The 23,090-nt window shown below is 54.6% G+C and overlaps 8 protein-coding genes across 8 annotated transcripts; 5 read left to right on the top strand and 3 right to left on the bottom strand.

Annotated features, from left to right (window-relative positions):
• Positions 1 to 1,857: 1,857 nt before the first annotated feature.
• On the top strand, positions 1,858 to 2,983 carry CkaCkLH20_00204 (snare domain-containing protein; the record flags this gene model as incomplete). The annotated part of the gene is made up of 3 exons (XM_038882924.1): positions 1,858 to 1,950; positions 2,037 to 2,564; positions 2,630 to 2,983. The coding sequence occupies 3 exons, from the start codon at positions 1,858 to 1,860 to the stop codon at positions 2,981 to 2,983; spliced, it is 975 nt and encodes a 324-aa protein (XP_038751629.1).
• Positions 2,984 to 4,653: 1,670 nt separating this feature from the next.
• CkaCkLH20_00203 (putative import receptor) lies at positions 4,654 to 6,726 on the bottom strand (the record flags this gene model as incomplete). The annotated part of the gene is made up of 3 exons (XM_038882923.1): positions 4,654 to 4,892; positions 4,943 to 6,386; positions 6,535 to 6,726. 3 exons carry the CDS (start codon positions 6,724 to 6,726, stop codon positions 4,654 to 4,656), a joined length of 1,875 nt encoding a protein of 624 aa, XP_038751628.1.
• A 794-nt stretch (positions 6,727 to 7,520) lies between these two features.
• CkaCkLH20_00202 (putative high-affinity nicotinic acid transporter protein) lies at positions 7,521 to 9,248 on the bottom strand (the record flags this gene model as incomplete). Its single annotated transcript, XM_038882922.1, has 5 exons — positions 7,521 to 7,852; positions 7,909 to 8,120; positions 8,174 to 8,474; positions 8,534 to 8,954; positions 9,057 to 9,248. The coding sequence occupies 5 exons, from the start codon at positions 9,246 to 9,248 to the stop codon at positions 7,521 to 7,523; spliced, it is 1,458 nt and encodes a 485-aa protein (XP_038751627.1).
• A 945-nt stretch (positions 9,249 to 10,193) lies between these two features.
• Positions 10,194 to 12,129, top strand: CkaCkLH20_00201 (Zn(2)-C6 fungal-type DNA-binding domain; the record flags this gene model as incomplete). The annotated part of the gene is made up of 2 exons (XM_038882921.1): positions 10,194 to 10,238; positions 10,285 to 12,129. 2 exons carry the CDS (start codon positions 10,194 to 10,196, stop codon positions 12,127 to 12,129), a joined length of 1,890 nt encoding a protein of 629 aa, XP_038751626.1.
• Positions 12,130 to 12,397: 268 nt separating this feature from the next.
• On the bottom strand, positions 12,398 to 13,339 carry CkaCkLH20_00200 (putative abc-type nitrate sulfonate bicarbonate transport periplasmic component protein; the record flags this gene model as incomplete). Its single annotated transcript, XM_038882920.1, has 1 exon — positions 12,398 to 13,339. The coding sequence occupies one exon, from the start codon at positions 13,337 to 13,339 to the stop codon at positions 12,398 to 12,400; it is 942 nt and encodes a 313-aa protein (XP_038751625.1).
• A 967-nt stretch (positions 13,340 to 14,306) lies between these two features.
• On the top strand, positions 14,307 to 15,192 carry CkaCkLH20_00199 (aminodeoxychorismate lyase; the record flags this gene model as incomplete). Its single annotated transcript, XM_038882919.1, has 2 exons — positions 14,307 to 15,016; positions 15,075 to 15,192. 2 exons carry the CDS (start codon positions 14,307 to 14,309, stop codon positions 15,190 to 15,192), a joined length of 828 nt encoding a protein of 275 aa, XP_038751624.1.
• Positions 15,193 to 16,559: 1,367 nt separating this feature from the next.
• Positions 16,560 to 18,050, top strand: CkaCkLH20_00198 (aspartic endopeptidase; the record flags this gene model as incomplete). Its single annotated transcript, XM_038882918.1, has 3 exons — positions 16,560 to 16,955; positions 17,006 to 17,875; positions 17,934 to 18,050. 3 exons carry the CDS (start codon positions 16,560 to 16,562, stop codon positions 18,048 to 18,050), a joined length of 1,383 nt encoding a protein of 460 aa, XP_038751623.1.
• A 2,389-nt stretch (positions 18,051 to 20,439) lies between these two features.
• CkaCkLH20_00197 (uncharacterized protein) lies at positions 20,440 to 22,635 on the top strand (the record flags this gene model as incomplete). Its single annotated transcript, XM_038882917.1, has 1 exon — positions 20,440 to 22,635. One exon carries the CDS (start codon positions 20,440 to 20,442, stop codon positions 22,633 to 22,635), a length of 2,196 nt encoding a protein of 731 aa, XP_038751622.1.
• Positions 22,636 to 23,090: the final 455 nt, after the last annotated feature.

Here is a 23,090-nt window from a genome sequence, read left to right as displayed (position 1 = left end):
TGGGTCGTAGAATGTAGTCACCGCTGCAAGACAATGACATTGGATTGATGCATAATCGTCAACTAACACTTTTCAACATGCGTAACACGGGATGATGTAAATAATGAGGGTTTTCTACAGCCATGTAATGTTTAAATGCATATTATAGGCACGGTCCAAACAGGTGCGTTCTTGACGGGCCGTCACAGGAGAAGTAGGAACAGCAAAACCATACTGGAGGACTGAATTGATGGCCCTCAATTTTAACAAACAATCTGAGGTCGACGTCGTTGCAATAGCCATCACGAACCAATAAGGGGCGGCATGTTTTCGTCATCCGGCGGTCACGTTGCCGAGCTCTCCATCTGAAAGGTTAAAAACGAACCGGCCCCTGTCGGACTGGGTTGCTTGCGAATCAGGTCCTCAAAGACCCGCCCCGCCACGATGTTGTACGCGGAACACGGATACGGAACGAAAGCGGGCTTTTGGAATTCGCCGTTGCCTGTGGACCGCAGGCTCTACTCGCCGTTGTGAGAGCCGCATTGGAAGAGGCGATGAAAAAGGACGAACCGCGGAAAGGCAGGGAGGCTTGGACTTTGGGATGGGCAAAAATGGATGGCGGTTCGTCCGCACAGCCACAAGCTGGCGACGCTCATTGGTTTCCCGGCACGCTCTTCCAGTCGTCAGAACTTGCGGTCGACTAGCGCACGCGGTCAGCAAGTTGCAAGGTACGCAGTACTGAGTAGACAAAGTACCGACAGCACGGCGGACTTACTGATGTGTCACCTCTTTCCGGCCGCCGCTGCAGCCGTTGCAGATACAGATGAAGACATTGAGCGGTTTCGATTCGTCGATTGAGGCCAACGGCAAGTGCTCGTAGCCTTATTCGCCATTCCAGATGTCGGCTATTTTTGGGAAACAGATTGTTGCGTGGTGTCGCCGCCGCTCAGCCCATTTTGATTTTCCAGTACCGTACCCGCTTGCTGTCAATCGTCACCTTATACTAGGGTATAAGCGAAAGGCTGGGCAAGGCAATGGGGCTGGGCGGTTCGTCACTCGTCAGACTCGTAAGTGAGACTGCAGCAACAATGGCAAGCAGCGGGCAGAAGCTGGACTCCCGTACCTTACCATCTGCACGGCACCGCACCGTCGGACGGACGGTGTGTGAGACAGTAGGTAGAGGAACCTTGCCGCGGGCTGGGCTGCTAGGACAGCAGACCTCAGCGCGTTAACAGAAAACATGCGTCCCGTGTATAATAAGCTTCGCCCCGCCCGTCGGCGCAACATGCTCTGATGTCACTGACCTCGCGCCAGCTTGTCTCTCCGGACCGGACGAATCCATTCCCTCCCGCCTCTTCTTGTCTTCCTCAATTCTCTCACACGGTTCCAGTCTCATATACATTGCATAACCTCAAACGTATAGCCAGTCGAAGATATCGTTGTTTACTTTATTCCTAGCGCCAGGCTCAGCCAAAAGGAAAAAAGACCTGGAAAAAAACAGGACCCCGGAAATCTGATCGGCCAATCCTGCCCACTTGCGCCCCATCCCACCCAACCACAGACACTGCCCGGGGTATCCGCTCTGACAGGTCCCGGTTCCTGATTGGGTCCGTCCACACTGTCATTTCAGTGCCTTTCCAGCACTTCCCAGTTCCTGTCAGCGGCCGGAGGTCCAACCTGGACGTCATTTAACGGCCAGACATCAGCCGAAATATCCTCAGCGCTCGCGCCTGCTACCACCCCGATCCATCTCACGAGAGCCGACCCATTCCCTCGTTGCCGGACTTACCCCTCCGCCAATTCCAACCGGCTTCACATCACTATCCCACTCTTCAACGCTCTGTCTGTGATCGCCTCGACAGCAGCAAAACACTCAATATGTCGTACGGACAGTATAATCAGAACCCCTACGCCCAGGGTCCTGGGCAAGAGAGCAGATATGGATATGCCGACAACAACAATAACAACCAGGTCCGTCGCCATTCAATCGCTTGCGTTCCCACTGCGAAAGCTCAATTTCGCTGTCGCATCGCATCGTCACTAACAATCATGAACAGTACGGACAGGGCCAATATGAGATGCAGCCCTACGGCGAAGAACCGAACCAGCAGTACGCCAACCAACCGCCACCACCTACCACCTTGAGCCAGCAAGAGTTCCTGTCGCGTGTGCAATACCTCCGCTCCGAGATCCAGGGCCTTACTTCCGACATTGAGAACATTGCCCAGCTTCACCAGCGCTCCCTCGCCTCCACCGACGCCAGTGCTAGCCAGCATCTCGAGCAAGCCGTCTCCGCAACGCAGCTCCGCAACACCGCGGTCAGAGACGGCATCAAGGGCCTCGAGAGGGACCTCGCAAAGACCCAGGACGGCTCTCGCGCGACCAAGAGCGCCCAGCTCAACTCTCTCCGCAACAACTTCAAGTCGGAGCTCTCCAAGTACCAGCAGATTGAGAACGATTACCAGAAGCGCTACCGCGACCAGATCGCCCGTCAGTACCGCATCGTCAACCCGGAAGCGACGGAAGATGAGGTCAAGCAGGCAACGGAGGCGGATTGGGGCGATGAGGGTATTTTCCAGACGGCGGTATGTCTCAACAACGTTCTGCCCGTATTTCCCGTCGAACCCGGATGCTAACATCAATCTTACAGCTCAAGACAAATCGCACAGGCCAGGCCAACGCGGTCTTGGGCAACGTCAGGGCCCGTCACAACGAATTGCAGCGCATCGAGAAGACCCTGATCGAGCTCGCTACGCTTTTCCAGGAAATGGCCACCATCGTAGAGCAGCAGGACCCCGTCGTCGACGCCGCCGAGCAGAACGCCCAGCAGACCGTCGACAACATCGCCAAGGGCAACGACGAGATCACCACCGCCAACAAGCATGCCCGCAACCGCAGAAAGCTTAAGTGGTGGTGTCTCCTCGTCACCATCATCATCATCGCCCTCGCCGTCGGTTTGGGCGCCGGCCTGTACTGCGCTAACAACAAGTGCGGCGGCAAGTAAATCATGAAAATAACTCTCGAGGAAGAGCGGATATGAAACGACACGGGAAGGATGGACTGGACTATGGGGGCCCGGGCTGGACGGCCCGGACATATGACGAAGGAAAGGGACAGCACTTTAAAGAGAAGGAAGGGCACGACGATTGTTTTAGAATTCATGACCATGGCTCGAAATGGAGGAAGGCTTAATCAGGACGGGCACGCGATCACGTCCCGCCGCATCCGAACGACTTCACTCCGACGAGGCCACGAACCATTTTTACTCTTACCGCCGAGCATTCAATCGCGGCGGGCTCCTGATTCCCCAAGCCGCAGGTTTTTAACTCATGTACGCATACCTTTCTTACGACCACACGGGAGAAGGGGGGGTTACGGAGTCTCTTTTTTTTTACTTTTTTATTTTTTTCCCTCTTACTTTTGTATGTATTCATCGCCTCCTTTCTTCCAATCCATTGGATGAAGCGGCACAGTTTATTGCACAATGGCGAGAGCTTTACGACTGGACCGGCTGGCGCACCGTGATGTTTGGAACTTTTGTGATGGCTCGTGACAAGATGAAAAAATTCGTTGCGCCCTGCCCAGCAACCGAACCGCCGGTTCGGGTTGGCACGCGGGCCCGGGAACCATGCCTACCCCGGCCAACGGCCAGAATGTCTCAGCGCTCCGTCGTCCGGCTGCCGGCTGTTGGTCCCGCCGCGATGCGAAATGCACGATGCGCGGTGCCTTCCAGCAAGCCGGGCCTTGCCCGCAGGGCCTCGCGATTCAAGGGCGCAGTGGGTCACCTCTGTTGCAACAACAAATGGTTTCGTGGTGTAGTTGGTTATCACGTCAGTCTAACACACTGAAGGTCTCCGGTTCAAGTCCGGGCGAAATCAATGACTCTTCCTTTTTGCATTTTGAGGCGATTTCTACTCCTTTTTTGCTTGTTTAGTCACACGGCATCTCGGTTGCTCTACAGAGACGTATTCGAATTCGTCTTTGCTATTCGTTGATCTGTTTTCATGCGGTCCAAACTGTAGACCATACATCTCATATCCTACAACGCTCCCACCAATCAAGGCAGCTGAGCCAACTGTGCAATATGTCTATGTACATGAACAATTTTTCGGCGGAAGAGAAAAGACGACGACGCTCCTCGGATGACGCCTGAAGACGTGACAGAAAAATGGATACAGATGACAATGGACTAGTAGTTCTACAGTGCTCTCACCAATGTACGCAAAGTGAGGGAAGTCGGATTATGTACAACATGTAGTAGGGATTTCGACCGATGCGTCTCAGCCGTGCGCGAGTGCGTGCCCTTAATGTGTTTTTACCACCGCCAAATCACCACCACCCACCGACACCAAAACCCGAAGCCTCCTCCACGCCGCCCCAGCCGCCGCCGACCAACATAAAATAAATATAAAAAAAAAAGACATGATGACAGCAAACGGGCATTTCTTACTTCATCCCGTCCTGAATCGTTTCGTTTCGTCCAATCCTCCCTCCCCATTACGAGCCCTGGAACCCGAATGTCCGGGGCTGTTTTTCCCGCTCCCCTTTTTTGCTTTCATGGGTTTTTTTACTTCCTCCTTTCTTCTTCTTCTTACACGGCGCCGGTGTGTGAGTGGTGTGAGGTTTGATTTTTTCGGTGTACATGTCGTCAGGAAAGGTGCTGTTTCCAGTCCTTTATCGGGGCATGCCACCAGGGCCCATGCCCTGGAGCTTGGCCGCCAGCTTGGGGTACTTCTCCTGCACTTGGAGCTGCGTGCGCGTCGCCTCCGCGTAAGAGAGGGCGTTGACGATCTCTCCCTCCGTGCGGGCGAGCTCCGCGGCGCGCTCAAAGTACTTGAGGGCTTCGGTGACCTTGCCCTGCTGAAGGAGCAGCTGGGCCATGGTGGCGACGGCAATATCGCACTCGGGGTCGACTTTGTCTGATTAGCTACATGTACCCGAGGGAAAGTCATACTCGACTTACTGATAAGGGCCTTCTGGCAAAGCTTCTCGGCCTCGCCGAAGTCCTGCTTCCACTGGAAGAGAGTGAGAGCCTTGTTGATGAGGGGGAGAACGTTCATGGCCATCGGCTTCGTCTTGGACTCCATCTCGATCGCCGCATCGAACTTCTCAATAGCCTCCTGGAAGTTGCCCTGGTCGAGGAGCAGTTCTCCATAGTAGTTGTAAACGTCAGGGACGTCCTTGAAGTTCTTGATGCAGCGGCGGAATGTCGACATGGATGAAGCAATGGATCCCATCTTGTACTGAGTAACACCGAGCTGAATGTGGGAGAAGATGAAGTCGCGGTCGAGGTCGATGGACTTTTGGTAGTCCTTGGCAGCGTCGGAGAATTCGCCCTTAATGAAGTGAAGCTGCGCTCGGTGGTAGTAGATGTCGGGGTCATCGGCGTTCTGCTCCATTGCCTTCTCGAAGTCGTCCGCGGCCTTCTCCGGGGCACCAAGCTCGAGGTTCATGCTCGCGCGCTTGATGTAGCTCTGGGTCATGGAGGGGTCGAGTTCGACACTCTTCGTCAGGTCGGCCATGGCCTCATCGTGCTTGCCGAGCAGGCAGCTGAAGGTACCGCGGAGGTTGTACGCCAGGGCCTCGTACTCGTCCAGGTCTCCAATGTCGAGAGCCCTCTCGAACGCCGCTCTCGCCTCCTCGTAGCCGTCACCGGTCTTCTTCTCCAATGATCTCAATCCGAGCTGCAGCTGGCCCTTTCCAGTTTCCTCATCCAGCTCAATAGAATCCTCGAGGCCGGCCGGGCGGGGCTTGACGCGGAAGCTCTGAAGGTAGTTGCCGACGAAGGTGTGGCTGGGCAGCTTGTTGGGGCGGTTGGCCATCATCTCCTGTGCCTTCTGCTCGGCGAACTTCTTGAGCAGACGCTCAACAGCCTGCGCACTGTTCTCGTTCTTAAAGCTGTCGATGATGCAGGAAGCCGTGAAGTCGAGGAGGGCCTCGCCGTACATCTTGAGGTGCTCGTAGGCGTTGGCGCGGCGGTTCAGGGCCTTGACGTATTCGGGGTCGAGGTTGATGGCGGCAGTGGTGTCCTCGACGACCTTGTCCCAGTTGCCGAGGGCATTGTAGCAAGCGGCACGGTTGGAGTAGAAGATGGGGTTGGCCTTGCAGTGGATGGCCTTGGAGTAGAGTTCGATCGCCTTGTTGTAGTCCTTGCCGCCGTAGGCCTGGTTACCAGCATCCTTAAGCTTGGCTGCGTACTCGTCTCGCTGTTCTTGTGTGAAGCTCTGGACGGAGGTCTCGGTGATTTCGGGGAGCTCGTCGGCGCTCTCGACGGCGGCGACCTTCGGTTGCGCTGGAGCAGCCTTCTCTGCGGGTGCGGCCTTCTCTGCCTCGGCGGCCTTGCGCTCAGCCTCCTTCTTTTTCCTCCGCTCCTTCTTGCTCAGCTTTGGTGTCGAGTCCGTCTTCTTCTCGCATTCAAGTCAGCTTCCAACGTCTATCAAGTTGTGGCCAGCGCGGGAAGCCAAAATCTCGGCAGCGACGGCTGAGAAAAAATTGGATCGCATGACGACAACCAACTAACACAAGTAGGTGGGTATAAAAAAAAGTAGAACGTACGGAATCGCTGTTGAGGAAGTAGATAACGCCGGCACCGGTAGCAACGACAGCAACACCGGCGGCGGTGTAGACGATAGCCTTGTTTTCTGAAGCCCAAGAGGTGATGCGATCCCAAAGACCGGAGGAGGAATCAACCGGGATAACGGTAGGGGGGCTGGCCATGGGAGGCACGGAGGGCAGGGGATTCGACATGCTGGCGGTTGCTCGAGGCAATTGGTGAAAAGAGGAGAGGTATCAAGAGTGGTGCGGGCGGGAGCAAAGCGCTGGAGGTTTTGGTGTAGATGGGAGGAAGGTATTAATGGCCTGACCGGCGTGGTCTGGGTCGATGATGTATAGAGGTTGCAGATGCGGGAGCGGGAGCGTAGCTGGAGCTGGGCTGGCTGCGATGCTTGCTGTCTGCGGTCTGCGGTCTGCGGTCTGCTATCTGCTGTTTGCTATGCGCGGGCTGGTGCTGGTGCTTGATGGGCCAGGACGGGAGCTTTCCGGAGCAGCGCGCAAAAAATTATTGCGCGACGGGGCAAAAGCTCGTGAGGAGTTTTTCCGGCCTGCTGTTCATGGGTCCACGGGTCCTGCTATTGTAACTGACCAAATCAGCTTGGCCTCAGGCGATTTACAAGTGGGGGTTGCAAGGGAGGGCCACCTATTGAAGCTGTACACTACGTAACCAGTGAGGGTCCCGGCGCTGCGAGGGGCAAGGATACGTTGGTCAGCCAGCAGGGTGTCAGTGCTGCTGCTGCTAACATTATTGTTCTTCTATTGTGTTTCTTTTCAATTCTATTCAATGGCTGAAATGGTATCGAATTGAGTCAATTGTAACCCGTTGTCGTTACACGATCAATTATTCTTGCTACCCAGCTCAAGCTCTTACTCTCAATGGCATGTGCCACCTACTAATTAAGTCTCTCAGATGAGCACTGTCTTGGCGCCTCCCATTGTGGTTTGGTCTTGCTGTCTCGTGTCTATACCAATTCCTCAGGTTCCCATATCTAAAGACAGTATTCAAAACCCAAGGCCATATCTCCCTCCAAACCGTTGGTAGTTGCTCCTTCTGCCGTGAGCTTCTCCTTCTCTGCGTTTCTCTTCCTCAACAACAGCCACGCCGCCGCCACAAACCCAACGAACACAAGTTCCAGACCAGCCGACAGAGCATTACCCATGACGTAACGCGGCGCGTGGTACGATGGGTACAACTGCGAAGAAACCAACCCAGACATGTTACCAATGGAGTAAAACACGGGCAATGCGACACTTCGTTTGGAGTCTGGCATCAGGTTGGTCGCGACCCAGGTGACCACGATAGTCGAGATGGTATAGCATCCTGCCAAGTGTCAATCACTTGCGTCTCCTTTTTTCTGGGGTGTATTCTCAACTCACCTGCCGCCAAAAGGAACATGCCAAAGTAGCCAGCTGCGGGATTCGAGGTTCCCACGCAAATCAAATAGCCCACGGCCACTGGAATCGCCGAGCCAACGAGGAACGGCGCTCTCATGTGGAGCTTGTCCGAGAAGTACGCCTGAACCAGAAGGGAGAGTGCTCCAGCGACGTACACGGGGATCGTCATGTAGTTGACCTTGAGAGATGCATAGCTGGCAACTGTTAGCCGACTGGAATCGATTCAGCTGACCGGACTAGTACTGACCCAAGACCCTTAATGATGGTGGGCAGAAAGATGCTGAAGCCCGTAATAGCCACCGACGAGGTGAAGAAGGCGGCACCCGCAATATAGATGAAAGGATCTGTAAACGCGAGCTTGATCCATTTCTTGTCGAAGCCGTCCTCGCCTCGGAAAGCCATGTTCTTCTGCTTTCTAAGAACCATCACTTCTTTCTCCTCTATAGTCAAATACCAAGCCGTTTCGGGCGACGAAGGCAGAAACATCCAACCGATGCCGCCGACAACCAAAGTCACGGAGCCTTCGATGATGAAGAGCCATCTCCAAGCTGTGGGAGAGTTCAGTCAGTGCCCGCGATTCTCCAAATAGTACGATCTCAAGGCTTACCTGCAATGCCACGTTGACTACCCATCATCTGGATCCCGTAGGCGAACAAGCCTCCAAAGGCTCCAGCGACTGTATTGCAGATGTTTCCCATCGCAATACGCTTCGCCGTGGACGAACGGTCGTAGATGGTGGCGAAGATGAACGCGAAGCTGGGACTAACGCCCGCTTCGCAGGCGCCCAGGAGCATGCGTGTCACGATGGCTGCGGCGTAGCTGTGGATGAAGCCCGTACACAGCGTCACAACTGACCACGAGACCAACGCGATGCCGAGAACTTTGTTGGGGCCCCAACGCTTGACGGCCATGACCCAGGGCGTCTCGAAGACGATGAATGTTACGAAGAACAAGGTGTTGATGTCGCCGAACTGGCGACCATGCAGGCCAACATCTTCATCGAACCCGAAGACTCTCGCATTTCCAATCTGAGCGGAAGTTGTCAGTATCGATGACAAGGACAAATGGCAAGAAGTAACGAAGGGTTTGCTTGATTTTGGCTCCAGGCGCAACCACACGCCTATACTTACATTCGACCGGTCAAGAGATGAAAGGAGCATGAATAAGAAGGCGACAGGGAGAAGGAACTTGTCGAACTTCTTCAGAGCGGCTTTCTCTAACTGAGGATCGATTCGAATGGTGTCGACGCCGAGGGGAGTGTGTTTGACGGAGTCGGTGACATCCAATACCGCCAAATCCTTGTCGTCCTTTTGGCTCTCCATTGTCTCTTACCAAGCCAAGTTCAAGGTCGGATAAGAGGGCGAATACTTCCGCAAATGTCAGCTTTTCGGATTTCAGCCTTCATATTGACAAAAACGGCAAATTTGTGACGGCTAAGAAGCTTATAAGTCAACAAAGCAATACCGTATGTGGCAAACATAACACCAGCATTCTCGGTGATTTGCGAAACCGACGGTCCATCTCCGACCAGCCAGAGCATCGATAACTCTCGTAATCTGCTAATCGTGACCATCCTACAAGGAAATCAGATACGCGTTGGAACAATTCTGGCGGTTAAACTGCAAATACTTCACGCGATAAGCTCTCTAGGAATATGTGCCTTATTGACGTGCGGGGACCCCGGATAATGTTGTCCAAATGGCATGACAGACTACACTACTCCACGGTTATACTCCTGGTCGAATACTTCAGGGGTAACACCGGATATCAAGGAGAATACCAAAGCTAACAGCAGAAAGGATAGGCATAGAGATAGCGAAAAGTATTTGCAACGGAAAAATAACCGTGGAGGGCTGTACGTGCCTCCTTATCTTCTTGTGGAGCCTTTCGGACAAAGCCGAATACATAATGAATGCCACTACTTGATACGCCTGATATATGCTGACGAGCTCTCGCACAACGCCGATGCATTTGATTGAGAGACACATCCGAAGGAAATGTCCGACGCGACGCTGACCAGAAAGATGAGGTTAGGCAGAGGCGCAACCGCTTGTCAGAGGTAAGGGTGGCTTCGCTCTCCCGTACAAGTTGTTAACTTGAGGATTGGTTTTGACTAATTGAATGCCAAAGATGTCGTAGACGAAAACAGAAGGTTGATACCCCTTTCGGTTGAGTTCTAAGTAACGGGAATAACACATAATAGTGTGACCTTAAATCGCCGCAATGTTCCAATTGTGGTGAAGCCAACGTGCCATGTCTAGTATATAATGCCGGAAAACAAGCCGAGGTACGCCGACTACAGAAGTCCCATCGTATCTAGTTTACGCTGTCATCATTCTGTAACTGACAAGCCTCTAGGTTCCTCGCAACTATGTCTCGACTCTCGAGGCAAAAGTCGCTGCGTTGACTAAGGAAATCGAAGAACTCCGAAGAACAGCACCTTCTAACGACGGTGCTTCCCTTCAAAGTAGTCCTGAAAATGGCGAAGCCCAGCCGACGAGCCCGAATGACTACCAAAACTGGATGACCAGCAACCTGGGAAAAGTGGTCTGCGAGCCGTCGAACCAGCCTCACTTCTTCGGTGTCAGCAGCGGGATCACACTCGCCAGACTTGTCATGTCTGCGATTCGGGTCGACAACCTGCCATCACCATTACCCGCCGAGAGTAACAGGTCATCATCACAAACCGTGCAGTACCCCTACTCCACGGCAACACAGGCGTCACTTCCTCCGAGGCAAGCAGCGGAACACCTCATGGATGTGTATTTTCAGAATCGAACGCCGAGCTTTCCTATCATCGACCGGGCACAGGCACTTAAGGCTTTTGATGGCGCTTACATCGCAGCGAATAGCCAAAGGCAGCCCAAGAGGGAGGCATCCATGAATGTCTTCACCACTTTCATGATCTTGGCCATTGCCCTGTGCAGCGTCCGCCACCCGTCAGGGGGTCGCCCGCCTGAAAGCGAAAATTGCTTTCTCGCCGCCATAGGAGAAGTCGAGAAGATCTTAGTGTACTCGGGAAGTGCCACAGAATCTCTGAGAGCGATTCTTCTGCTATCACAGTACATAGCTCTGCGTCCTTCGAAGGGCAGCTTATGGCTCCTCAGCGGAACTGCGCTCCGCCTGGCTGTTGACCTAGGCATGCACTGGGAAACGGAGGAAAGCAAATTACGCATGGATCCCATCGAGCTCAATGATCGGCGCCGTCTGTGGTACTCTGCGTATCTTTTCGACAGGCTCCTGTGTATCACTCTCGGACGGCCTTTCGGAATGGCGGACCAGGGCATCAATGTTGGACTCCCGAGCCCTGCACCTACTGGTTCTGACAATGCCGCAGTCACAACAGGCCATGACGATCATGCTTTGGAGGCCCATAATAGCCTGATACGGCTTGCTCAGCTTCAGTCCGAGATCAAGCATGTGCTGTACAGCCAGTTCCTGGGTTCTCCGCTGGCCTACCCGAGGACGGACTACGCACTTTGGATCGTCGATGTCCGCGGTCGCTTGCAATTATGGTACAACGCCATACCGCCGCTCAGAGAAGCGCACCCATCATCAATCTTCAGTAGCCAGGCATACTGGGATGCCATCTATCACGACACCCTCCTTCTCCTTTACCGTCCCAATCCCGTACAACCACAGCCATCCTTCGAAGCTCTCCAAGCCTCGTTCGATTCTTCCCGTCAGCTGATAGCCTGTATCAAGACTTTACACCGCGAGCGGCGTATCGACATCATGTGGAAGTGGGTACATCACCTCTTCATCGCCGGTCTGACGACGATATACTGTCTATGGCACTCTCAAGAACTGCGAGAGAACAGCGACGTCAAAGAAAGCGTTGCTACGCTCCAAAGTTGCGGTGCTACCCTTTCGGCACTTGCAGAGAGATGGGATGGCGCGGCAGGCTGCCGGGACGCCTTCGAGGCGCTCTCTGCTGCCACGGTTAGCTGGCTTATCACCACCAACGTCGAGGAGGTCCAGAGAAGCTGTTTGCAGTTTGAGAAGCAAGTTGAAAGCTTGCAGCACCAGCTGCCGCCGGCTTTTGTGCAGGACGGGTTTGAGGGAGACCCGTTGGCGATCTTGTCGTCTGGAAGTTTTGGGTTCGGGGAGACGTTGAGTTCTGCCGCCGAGTGGCCAACTGGTCAAGATGGGAACTTTGATAGCTTGGACTATGGCGGCGTCTGGGCTTCTGGGGACTGCTAATAATGTGAACCGGATAACAGCAAAGAGAAGAAAACCAATGTCAAATGAGGATGTCAACGGAGGCAATGAGGGCAGGAATGACGGTGAGGGAGATAACCCTGTGGAAAGAGCATTATGTGTCGAAAAGCGCAACTTTCACAAGAAGTCCTCTCAATAGTTGATCATGACCGGCAGTGCCATCCTTCGCTTTTTGACAATTAGACCTAGACTGCTCTCATTGCCCAGCCCTTTTCAACCTCCCATCACCAATCACATGTAAACACCAGCTTCAGGCTGCTTCTCTCTTACGGAGTGCAGCTTGCGAAGGCCCGTCGTTGACAATGACCTCGTATGACAGGGGTTTCTCAACCAGGTATCCGTCACAGATTCCCTTCTGCCATCGCTCATACCCCTTACGAGACACGACGGGAGACGTCCACATACCGTCCCTCCTAAAGACATTCGTCAACTCAACAGTAACGTCCACCGGAATCTGCGGGAAGATCTCTGCCAACTCCTCCCTGAACTCCTCGGCATCGTGCGCAAGCACCCAGTCCATCGCCTTGCCGAGACCAATACAGAAGCGCTCCTGAGCGTCGAGCACCTCGGGCGTGATGGTTGAAGCGTCTCGGTAGTAGACGCTCCAAGGGATCTCCCCGCCCTCCGAGACAGCTTCGAACTTGATCTCGATCTTGTCCGCGTGGCGAGCAACGAGGGCTCGGGCCGAGAGGTTATCGACAACCAGGAAATCACCCATCCCACCCGCAAACAGCTCTCCCAACATCGCGCCGTCCAGGTCTTGGACGTACTTCACAGCAGACGGGTCCACTCCGTTTTCACGGAGGATCATCTTGAAGTAAAGGCCGACGCTGGCGCCGTTGCTGCCCTTCATCAGCACCGTCCTGCCTACCGTCTCGGCCAGCGCGAAGGGTTGCGTTTTGTCGAGAGACCGCCTGCCCACGATGGCAAGAGGCGCGCGGTTGGCGACTTGTGCGAAGGCGACGTAGTCGCGCACCCGGTTGTGGTACATACTGGGAACCCAGACGCCGCCGAGGGCTGCTGCGGCGGTGCCGTCGGCCAGCTCGTCGAGGACGCGATCCCAGGGTTTCGGGACCGTGACGGTCACATCCAGGCCTTGTTCGCGGAAGAAACCGTGTCTCTGGGCGATGTATTCGGGGAGGTAGTTCAGACTGTGGCCGGTGGCTGAGACGTGGAAACGTTCAAGCTGCATTTTGCCGGGCTGGGTGGTAGTTGTCTGAATTGTTGCGAGTGATGACGATCCTGTGGGCTAGCAACATTGAGACCTTGAATGCTGCCTCTTATGGGAGATCCATTGTGAGATGGAGCGTCGGATGTTCGACCTAGTCCCGGTGGACATATCCGATTATTGAGAATTGCTACCACGGAGCGTTATCGTATTAGTGAGATCGCTGTCGGAGAAGCCCGCCATTGGCGTTTGCGGAGTTTTGCGATGTTGTGTGAGTAAGAAGACGTCCATGGTACTTTCAAATCGGTGTAGCAGTGAACAGATTGATGGATTTTGGTGACCAAAATTGATATTTCAACGACTCTTGCGCCTTCACTGGGCTTTCTCCTTCCGCTCATGCCGTCCTTGAGAGCGATTTTGAAGGGTTAAGGTTGCTTGTTTCCGATGGCGAATCGGCGAACGCCGAGGGTGGAATACTTTCCCCAGAAACATTCGTAACTGGTCTTGAGAGCCTCTCATAGCCTGTAAGCCAAGTGCAACGAGCGACTAGTCTTCTGATGTATATCGTCGCTCTAAATACTCGGCGGAGCAATTGAAGAAAGACGGGATAGAGTGGTTGAAGAAAATCAGAGGGGACAGCAACGATATTGATGTAATTTGCTCATTACGTAATACACATGAAATTCCTGTCATGTGGTAAAATGTTAGCGACTTCAGTGAGCGACTTCTACTTCCGCGCTTTGTCACATTCGAGCGAGTTCAAGGTTCCAACTGCTGTTGCAGCAAGAACCTTACGTGACGGCACCTGCTTGCTATCCCTCAATTCCCGGATTGACCTCATTCCTTGACAATTACAACGTTTTCGAATCTATTTCCACTTTCAGCTCTGAAATCAACAAGTGCTGTTCATCATAATCTCATTTTTGAGCGGCGGAAGAGTCATCGTCGAACCAATCAACGAAGTCGACAGTTTCAGCAGCCAAAGCTCAAGATGACGAACAACTTTGAGCTTTTCACGTCACTCAGGTTCGATCCCGGCCTGCTAGGCGTTCCCAAGAGACGCCTTGCCAACGCAGGATGGAACGCCAAGATGACATCTCCGTACTATATGCTCGACCTGCACCGAGACCGGATGCTGCGAGCCGCTACTCACTGGAATTGGACACCGGCAGTCGAGGCCATTTCAGGAGAAGCCGGGTTGCAGAACCTTGTTGATGCCATTGAGGCATTCTTGGCCCAGCATGGAAGGGACAACCCTTTGAGAGTCAAGGTCCTCCTGACGGCGGACGGGAAGCTCAGCTGCGAAGCGTCGCAGGTTCCGGCAGTGCCGTTGCAGAACCTCTTCCCGGAGAGGCTTCCGCCTCCTGGAGAGGCCAAGGAAACCAGTGATCCTTTCGAAGAGCCTCTCATGGATGTCGTTGTCGACAGCACGGAGACCTCACAATCTGAGTACACCCATTTCAAAACTACCAAGCGGGCCATGTACGACACGGCTCGGGATCGTGCGAGCATTGCCCCGACGGACCGCAAGGAAGTTCTGCTGATCAACGCGAGAGACGGCACGGTCATGGAAGGCAGCTTGACAACTCCGTGGTTCTGGAGGAACGGTAGGTGGGTTACGCCACCGGTGTCTGCCAGGTTTGATCCCGAGACTGGGAGTGGTGGCCAAGACGGGACTACCCGCCGGTGGGCGCTCGAAAGGTGAGTAAAAAAACGTTTCTTACGGCTCATCAGCACCAATTACTTATCAACTGTTCAGGAATCTGGCCGTAGAGGAAGAGGTCAAGGCCGACAGTCTTGTCGACGGCGAGCCATGTTGGGTGAGCAATGGCGTGCGTGGCTTCACTTTTGGCAAGATACGCCTCAAGGCTGCTTGAAGTATTGAAATTATGACGTCTTTTCGGAAGCTTTCAAGCGGTTCTTCGTATGATCCCACCGCGGTAGTTCAAGCCAGTCAAGTCAAACCAGTCATTGTCAATACGTGATAATTTTACGTACCTTAGCAAGGCGCCTATCTCGTTGAGGAGTACACGCCAGTCTTATCTCTGGACTACATGCCTTATTTCCGGATGGAACACAAGCATGGGTTCACGAAGGACCCTTGATGACATCTCGATGCCAAGTTCAGGTTCAACTAACAAACCACCATCAATAGGCCGCGAAGCCTCCGTCCCTCGCGTCGCGCTTGGCAGGGTATCCAGGAATCTGGAGTCGATCGGCGCCAAGACGGGACATGGCCCGCTAAGCTGATCCCTGCCCCGGAACCACCGTGCGGCATTCGTTACATCATTCAGTAGGCGGGGGAGACCTCATCTCTTGGCCGATTTGTTCATCAGACCAATTCATATCCAGGCGGCGACATACTTGGGCAGCATTGATTCATTAGCCGTCTCTGATTTGCATGTGCAATTCTCCCCTGAATCTCGGCAGGTTTTATGGCCGATGTTTGTGTCGAGAAAGGGTCCTCGAAAGTTAGTCAAAGCTCCCGCAGCATCTAGAAGCCCAAGTGGAAGCTACCAAACCAATTCCACAACGTTTCCCCTCTTTCTTACTCGATTCTGATGGAACTCATCATCGTGGTGGTTGACCGACTCAGCTGCGTCTCCACCAATACTTTCAGACCCTAACTAACTGCCTCTTCGGGCTGGACCGAGGGCGAAATTCACCTCTGTCCCCCTCTTGAGTTGAGAGCACGGGCGAAAGGTCCGAATGCGCTTCGCTGTCACGACAGCTCCGTTTCAAGCTTGCAGTTGCACCGCCCCACCTCCCTGTGCCTTGCTCAGAGCTGTCACACTTCAATGCCGGCATGAGCTCTCTCTCTCATGACAAAACAGCCGTCTTGAACCCGACCATTTCAGCTGAGCCGTCGTCAGCGAAACATTAGCCCTGGCCTCTTATAAGTTGCGATAGGCCGCCGCATAATCAAACGCGCTTAACCCTGGGCGACATCTCCCCTCAACTACCGATAGATCACATCTCGAAATCAGGTTTTCCGGCAGAGACACCACGCTCCGTGACCACTCGACGCGACAGAGCCAGGATATTGTTGTGCCGAAATCCGATCAGTTGTATTGCCTTACAAGGACGGGGAAGTATTTAATCGCAAACTCAAGCCAAGAATTTCGCATCTCTTGGCAGCTACTTGTGACTCGGACTACATTCAACTCCCGACATTCAACAACCTCATCACCACAAAATCTGTCCTTCAACTTAATTTTCCTTCGCCAAACTTCCAAGGTCCACCATGGAGGCATTCTTGCAAACCCAGGCCAAGTTCAAAGAGGCCAAGAGTCTGACCAAGATCCCCGCCATTTCGAACAAGAACTACCAACGCCATGGCACGAAGTCCTATGTCCACTTGCTGAACAAGTACAAGTTCGAACCCACGAAGGCCGGCCCGTATGTCCAAACCAAGAGGATGGCCCAGAGAGGCCTCGCCGCCCCGGGCTTCAATGCCGCAGTTGGCGGCCGCGTTTCGATGACCAAAGTCTTGACCAAGAAGACCGACTCGGATGAGCAGAGCGGAGACGTGACGGCCGAGGACCAGCAGTACGACTCTATGTATCTCTGCGAGGTGACCATTGGAACGCCACCTCAGAAATTCAAGCTGGACTTTGATACCGGCTCTTCTGATCTCTGGGTATTTCCCTCATGTGAATTTTCAAGGAGACGTCACTTATACGAATTCAGGTGTTTTCAACCGAGCTCAGTAGCTCCCTTCAAACCAACCACAACATTTACGACCCCTCCAAGTCCTCCACGTTCAAGAAGCTCGACGACCTCAGCTGGAAGATCTCCTACGGCGACGGCAGCTCCGCATCAGGCGATGTCGGCACAGACAACCTCGTCCTGGGCGGCCTGACGGTCGAAAACCAGGCCATCGAGCTGGCGAAGCAGCTCGCGCCGCAATTCTCCCAGGGCACGGGCGACGGTCTCCTCGGGCTCGCCTTCAGCACCATCAACACGGTCCAGCGCGAGGGCAACTTCCGTGACCCGCAGAAGACCCCCGTCGACAACATGATCGCGCAGAAGGACATCCCCCAGGGCGCGGAGCTGTTCACGTCCGCCTTCTACAGCGAGAGAGACGGCGGCAGTCCTCGGTCGTTCTTCACGTTCGGGTGGATCGACACGGAGCTGGTCGAGGCCTCGGGCGAGGAGATCCACTGGGCCGAGATCGACAACTCGCAGGGCTTCTGGATGTTCTCGTCGGACATGGCGAGCGTGAACGGTAAGGCTGTCGGGAAGAGCGGGAACAAGGCCATCGCGGACACGGGGACGACGCTCGCGCTCGTCTCGGACGAGGTGTGCGAGGCGCTGTACGCCGCGATCCCAGGCTCCAAGTACGACGAGCAGCAGCAGGGATACGTCTTCCCCACGAGCACCAAGGCGGACGACCTGCCCGAGTTCAAGGTCGCCGTCGGGGACAAGGAGTTTGTGATTCAGAAGGAGGACTTGGCGTTCGCGCCGGCCGGGGAGGGGTTCTGGTACGGCGGTGTCCAGTCGCGGGGGTCCAACGGGTTTGACATCCTCGGCGACGCGTTTCTCAAGTCGATCTACGCGGTAAGTTGCTTTGGGTTTTGATGTGATGTGGGTGGGATATGGCTAACTTTGTGTTTAGATCTGGGACCAGGGAAACACGAGATTCGGATGCGTTCCCAAGATTGAGAAGACGCAGAATCTGACGCCTCCCTCGGGCTCTTCGAAAATGGTAGAAACGATCAACAGGAGATGGTAATATCGAGACGGTGGAAGGCGGCGATCTAGCAGGTCTAGGCAGGAAGATGGGTTGAGCGAAGGCACGTACAAAGACGTAAGGGCATACATAGTATGGTAATCTATCTCACGCTGGAAAGCATTACGGCCGAGACTGAAGCAAATGACATTGTGAACCAGAAACCAGTTTTATCACCAAGTGAACCTGAAGGTGAGCTGTCCATTTCTGTCTTGATCAACGCCTTGGCCGGGAGCCCAATTTGTATTGCTCTGTTTCCTCGGAAGCTGGCATACCGTGACTGCTATTATCGTCATAATAATTGTATAAGAATTATCGGGTAAACTGTTTTAAAGCCCATTCAGAGCCAGGCACCAGTTCAAACCCAATAATTTTTACATGATTAGTTTTGTTCTTTAGAGATTACGTTCACTGGACTACACAACCCTACCAGATATACGGATTCAAATGAGGATGTGACGGGAGCGCTCAATCTCAAAGTTGTTATGTGTCTTTGCGGCATTCTCAGCGTCAACTCGGACTTACTGGCGTAGTAAGCTGAATAACCCAGTCCAAGAGCGTGCGTATGTGCTGGAGCTCTCATGTTATTGGGCGTTTGTGGCGTAGTGTTTGTTCCGACGGCGTGGGATCTCAGCGTTGATAAACATGGGCTGAACCTGTCCAGTGAATGGGCTGGGGCTTTTCCGTCGGTTCTTGGCAACGGTCCATTAGGTTTGCTCTATTCCGGATTTTCCAGTTGTCATCCCATCCCAGACTCGGGGCAGCACATGGTAGAGATGGTGAGTAAGGTTTGCTGCGAGCCCAGGCAGATCCTGGACGGCCCCAGCGTTGAGGGACTTGAAACGGTGCGTCGGCACATCGCCCTGTGGTTTGCCTGTGGTCTGCCTGTGGTCTGCAGAGTGTCAGACCATTGGTGAAGCTTCACCGGAAGCTCTGTGTTGACCCAAGCCGCGGGGCTTGTTTTGTTGTGTGAATTTGTTTTTGTTGATATATGGCCATGGTATGGTGACGGGAATAAACATGACAAGAAAGAGTCTGCCAACACCGGGCATACCGGATCAAGATGGGTAACAAACGGTTGTTGGATGACAAGATGCAACTTCACAGCCGGAAGCTCGAGTCTCGAAACAAATACAAAAGCGGGTCCCTCGAAGCTCTGTGACGCCCCCGGATTGGTGGAGAGGCTATTCTTGGGGTGAGCGGCATGGGTGATGTTGCTACTGGGTTGGTAATGTCAATATCAGTGGGTGAGAGCAGAGAGCTCCTCTCCACAGCAGGCAATCCAGCTGGGCCAGGCCTCAAGTCGACCCAAAACAGCGTGGCACGTCCGGTGTGCCGGTCCCAAGGGTGACATCCTACTGGCTGGACGAGGCAGAGCTGTTTTTTTTTTTTCTTAGGTACGAGGGGAACACGGGCGCCCAACTCGCGGAAGCACAGCCAACGCAGCATCGTGCTGCGTGCTGCGTGCTGCTCATTGCAGCAACAGACGGGAAGTGAGCTGTGAAGGTGACTGAGTTGCTACTGGACGGGTCAACCAGAGAGAGAGAGAGCGGAGGTTAATGGATGTTGAAGGAAGAGGATGATAAAAAAAAAAAAACGGAACTCTGGCCAAATCTTTGCCCACCCGTCAACGGCCCGTCGGTGGTGTGTGCCCGCTCCAGACCCAACCCGCTGGCAAGTGCCCATGCCTGGAACCTGCTGGACCCGTCGTCCGTCCACCTCAGCAGTCAGCCAGCTCACAGGCAAACGAGAGCAGGGCAGCGTCTCCAGTCCTCAGTCTCCAGTCTCCAGTCCAGTCTCCAGCTGTCTTGTCTTGTCGTCTGGCCGAAATTCCTCCCTCCCTTCTATCATCACCACCATCTCCACCCCTGCGATTCCTCCTCGCACTCAAACCCTCCTTCTCCTCTCCTCCTTTTAGACTTCCACCCTTCATCTGCTCTTTCACTAGAAGCAGTGAGGTCAGAGGAGACGATACGGGTTCAGAGCTCTTAGCATTGCGGTTTTTTCCACATTCGCTCTGCTTCGCTCTGCAACAAATCTGCCTGACAAGCTGTGTCGTGTTGCTGTTGCTGTTGCTGCCGACCCCGACGCCGCCGCCGCCGCCGCACTCGCACTGCCGAACGCCGCTGTTGTATTTTATTTTTAATACGCCTCTTGGCCATCTGTTTGCCCGTCGCCGAACCCTCATTCTTCGCCAACCGCAGGGCGGTACTTGCTTTCCCCCTCTTTCATTCATCAACATACCTGGCAAGCATCGCATGATTCCCTCGACAACTTCCCGCCGCTTCCTCCGCTCCGAGAGCCTGCTCTCCCCGTCAACCTGAGCATCGCCCTGCCACCTATATATCCGAGAAGAAAGGTGCCGGTAGCCTAGCTCCAACCAAGCTTCAATATGGCAGCCCCTCGACGCAGAAAGATTGGTCATCGACGACGCATCGAGGATGAGGAAGACGGAGAAGGTGGCCCTGACCAGCTCGACCTCGATGACGACTCCATGACCGAGGGTTCCATCATTAGCGACGACCACGATCACGGTAACGATAGCGACACTAGTAACATCGACGAGGCCTCTCCCATCACCCCCAACGTGAGGAAGTCGGCTGGTAATGGAAATGCAAAGTCTGCCCCCCGGAACCCTTCGGCCCAGGTGAACACCAAGCCCGTGTCCGATGTCGACGACAAGCTCCAAGGTCTTTCCATCAACGACCAATCCGAGACCGTTCAGGAGGTCCAGGTAGATGAGGATGGTGCATCTCTGCCAAAGTCTTCCGCTCCTCTCGTAGTGAGCTCCAACTCATCTCGTCCCGCCGAGCCCGTCGGCGAGCGTCGTCGTCGGGAACACGAGGAATACAAGCGGAGAAGGGACGAGGACCCCGCCTTCGTTCCCAACAGAGGGGCCTTCTTCATGCACGACCATCGTCATGCCGGACCTTCTGCTAATGGCTTCCGGCCTTTCGGCAGAGGTCGTGGACGTGGCCGAGGTGGAGGCATCGGAGGCCCCTACGCACCGATGAAGTATGCCACCCAGCAAAACCCATCTCGTCGTCTCCAGGCTAACCCGCTCAGTCAATTACACAGTCCGACCGATCCTCTGACCAGTGGCCAATGGGCACACGATATGCACGAGACCGTTGCTGAACCCCCGCCCTCGAGACAACCAAGACATCTGCCCGTGGAAGAGGGACCTGCCAACGGCAATGGATTCATCCCCACATGCCCGTCCAACCCGACCCCTATCAACAGGACTCTTTCCACCGAACGACACATCGGCAATGTTCAGGTCAGGGTGTCACTGCCCGTCGTGGGCAAAGGCCCGGCTGCGTTTAGCATGCCAGTCAAGCAGTACACGAAGCTCCCAGACCACCGCCCGCCCCTCCGTCGCGACAAGCCCGTCCGCATCTCCCTGCCCGATAACCCACCGAAGTACATCTTCCCGGCCGTCGACCGATCCTTCATCTTCATCCCCCGCGCGATGCGGCCTAATCAGCAACGGACTCGGGGGAAGCCCCGGTCTGGTCTTGGCTCCATCGGCGGCTTTTCCAGACGAACCAGCGTCTTCGGTGGAAGCTACTACGGCAGTGCCTACTCCCCGAGCATTGCGCTTAGTCGGCGTTCTTCCCTGGCCCCGGATGGACGCGACTACCTGTTCTCACCCACGGGCTCGGTCATGTCAAGGCCCCCGGTACCTGTCGAGAATTCCAGACCTGTTGTTCGGCTGCCGCCCGCGAACCACCCCGGCCAGCCCTACCATCAGCCTTTCGCTCCAAATCAGCCCTTCTATGGGCAAGACGGCATTCCTATGCAGCCTATGCAGCCCATGCAGCCCATGCAGCCAAACGAGACGTCTATCAACGACTTGCCGCAGCCACAGACCCACCCGTTGCCCCAGAAGCCTGCATTCCAGGAGAACCGACCAAACCAAATCCCTATGCACCAGCCTCGGCCGCAGAAGGCTGTGTCGGTCACGAATATCGAATCGCCGACCCTCAACCAAGGCCCGCAGGCCTTCCAGCAGGCTTTCCACCAGCAGGTCCCCGTGCAGGTTACCAACGGCATGCCTCAAGAGAACCACTCGCGACAGCCGTCCTACCCTACACAGCATTCAACCGGCACGCCCTTGTCTCAGATCCCCGAGCGGGCAATTCATGCTGCCCCTTTCCAGCCGAACTACCCCCCGCAACAGAACTTCTACAACCAGCCGTACCCGATGATGCAGCAACAACAGCCGTATTACTACCCTGGACAGTACAACGGCAGCAACTTGGGCCCTTCGGCCACTGCTCCGTCATTTGTTCCTTCTGGACAACAGGCGCAAGGCCAGGGATTCCCTCAACAAGGCCAGGTGGACCCCGCGGGCGCTCAAGCAAATGGGCAGGCCCCTGGGGGACCCAACTTGGTTGCTCAGGAGGTCAACGGCATGGTATACTATTATGACGCGGCTCAAATGCCGCCCATGAACGCCTACCAGGGTTACCAGCCTCCTCCCCAGTACGGGCCCGGTGTTGGTGGCATGAACGGAATCACGCCAAGCCCGGATGGTTTCTACTACCAGCAGCCCGCGCCTGGAATGGTGTACTACTCGCAATAGGGCTACGGGCAGCTACCACCACTTTGGCCTTCGTTCCCCGCAACGCCTTATACATAATCCTTGTAATTCTCATTGTCGGCTTTCTGGTCGTCGCTATACCCTCTTCTCGTCGGACGGCTGGACGGGGACAAATGGGCTGGAGGAATCCAAAAAGCGATGGGTACGAATCTCTCTATGGTTATAGTATTGCTAGGATTGGGGGTGCTACTGATTCGCGTTGAGGAGCGCTTTGTTTGGGTGGAACTTGTTATCGAGGTTTATTGAAGACTCCATCTCCTTGTCCCAACATGCTCCCGAGCACTTGTTCGAATCAAGGGAGGAAGGGGAAGGACCGGTTCGTGAAGTAGGACAAGGGGAGAGACGGACGAGTCGACAGCGCAAGGTCCCTTGGTTTTCTTACAACCTCTACGCCTTTTCTCGAATTCAAGAAGTTCCTCCCATGCCCAAATCAGACA

The sequence above is a fragment of the Colletotrichum karsti genome (assembly GCF_011947395.1).
Source record: "Colletotrichum karsti strain CkLH20 chromosome Unknown Scaffold1, whole genome shotgun sequence".
In the NCBI taxonomy this organism is placed as follows: Eukaryota; Fungi; Ascomycota; class Sordariomycetes; order Glomerellales; family Glomerellaceae; genus Colletotrichum; species Colletotrichum karsti.
This window is presented reverse-complemented; position numbering and strand designations above follow the sequence as displayed.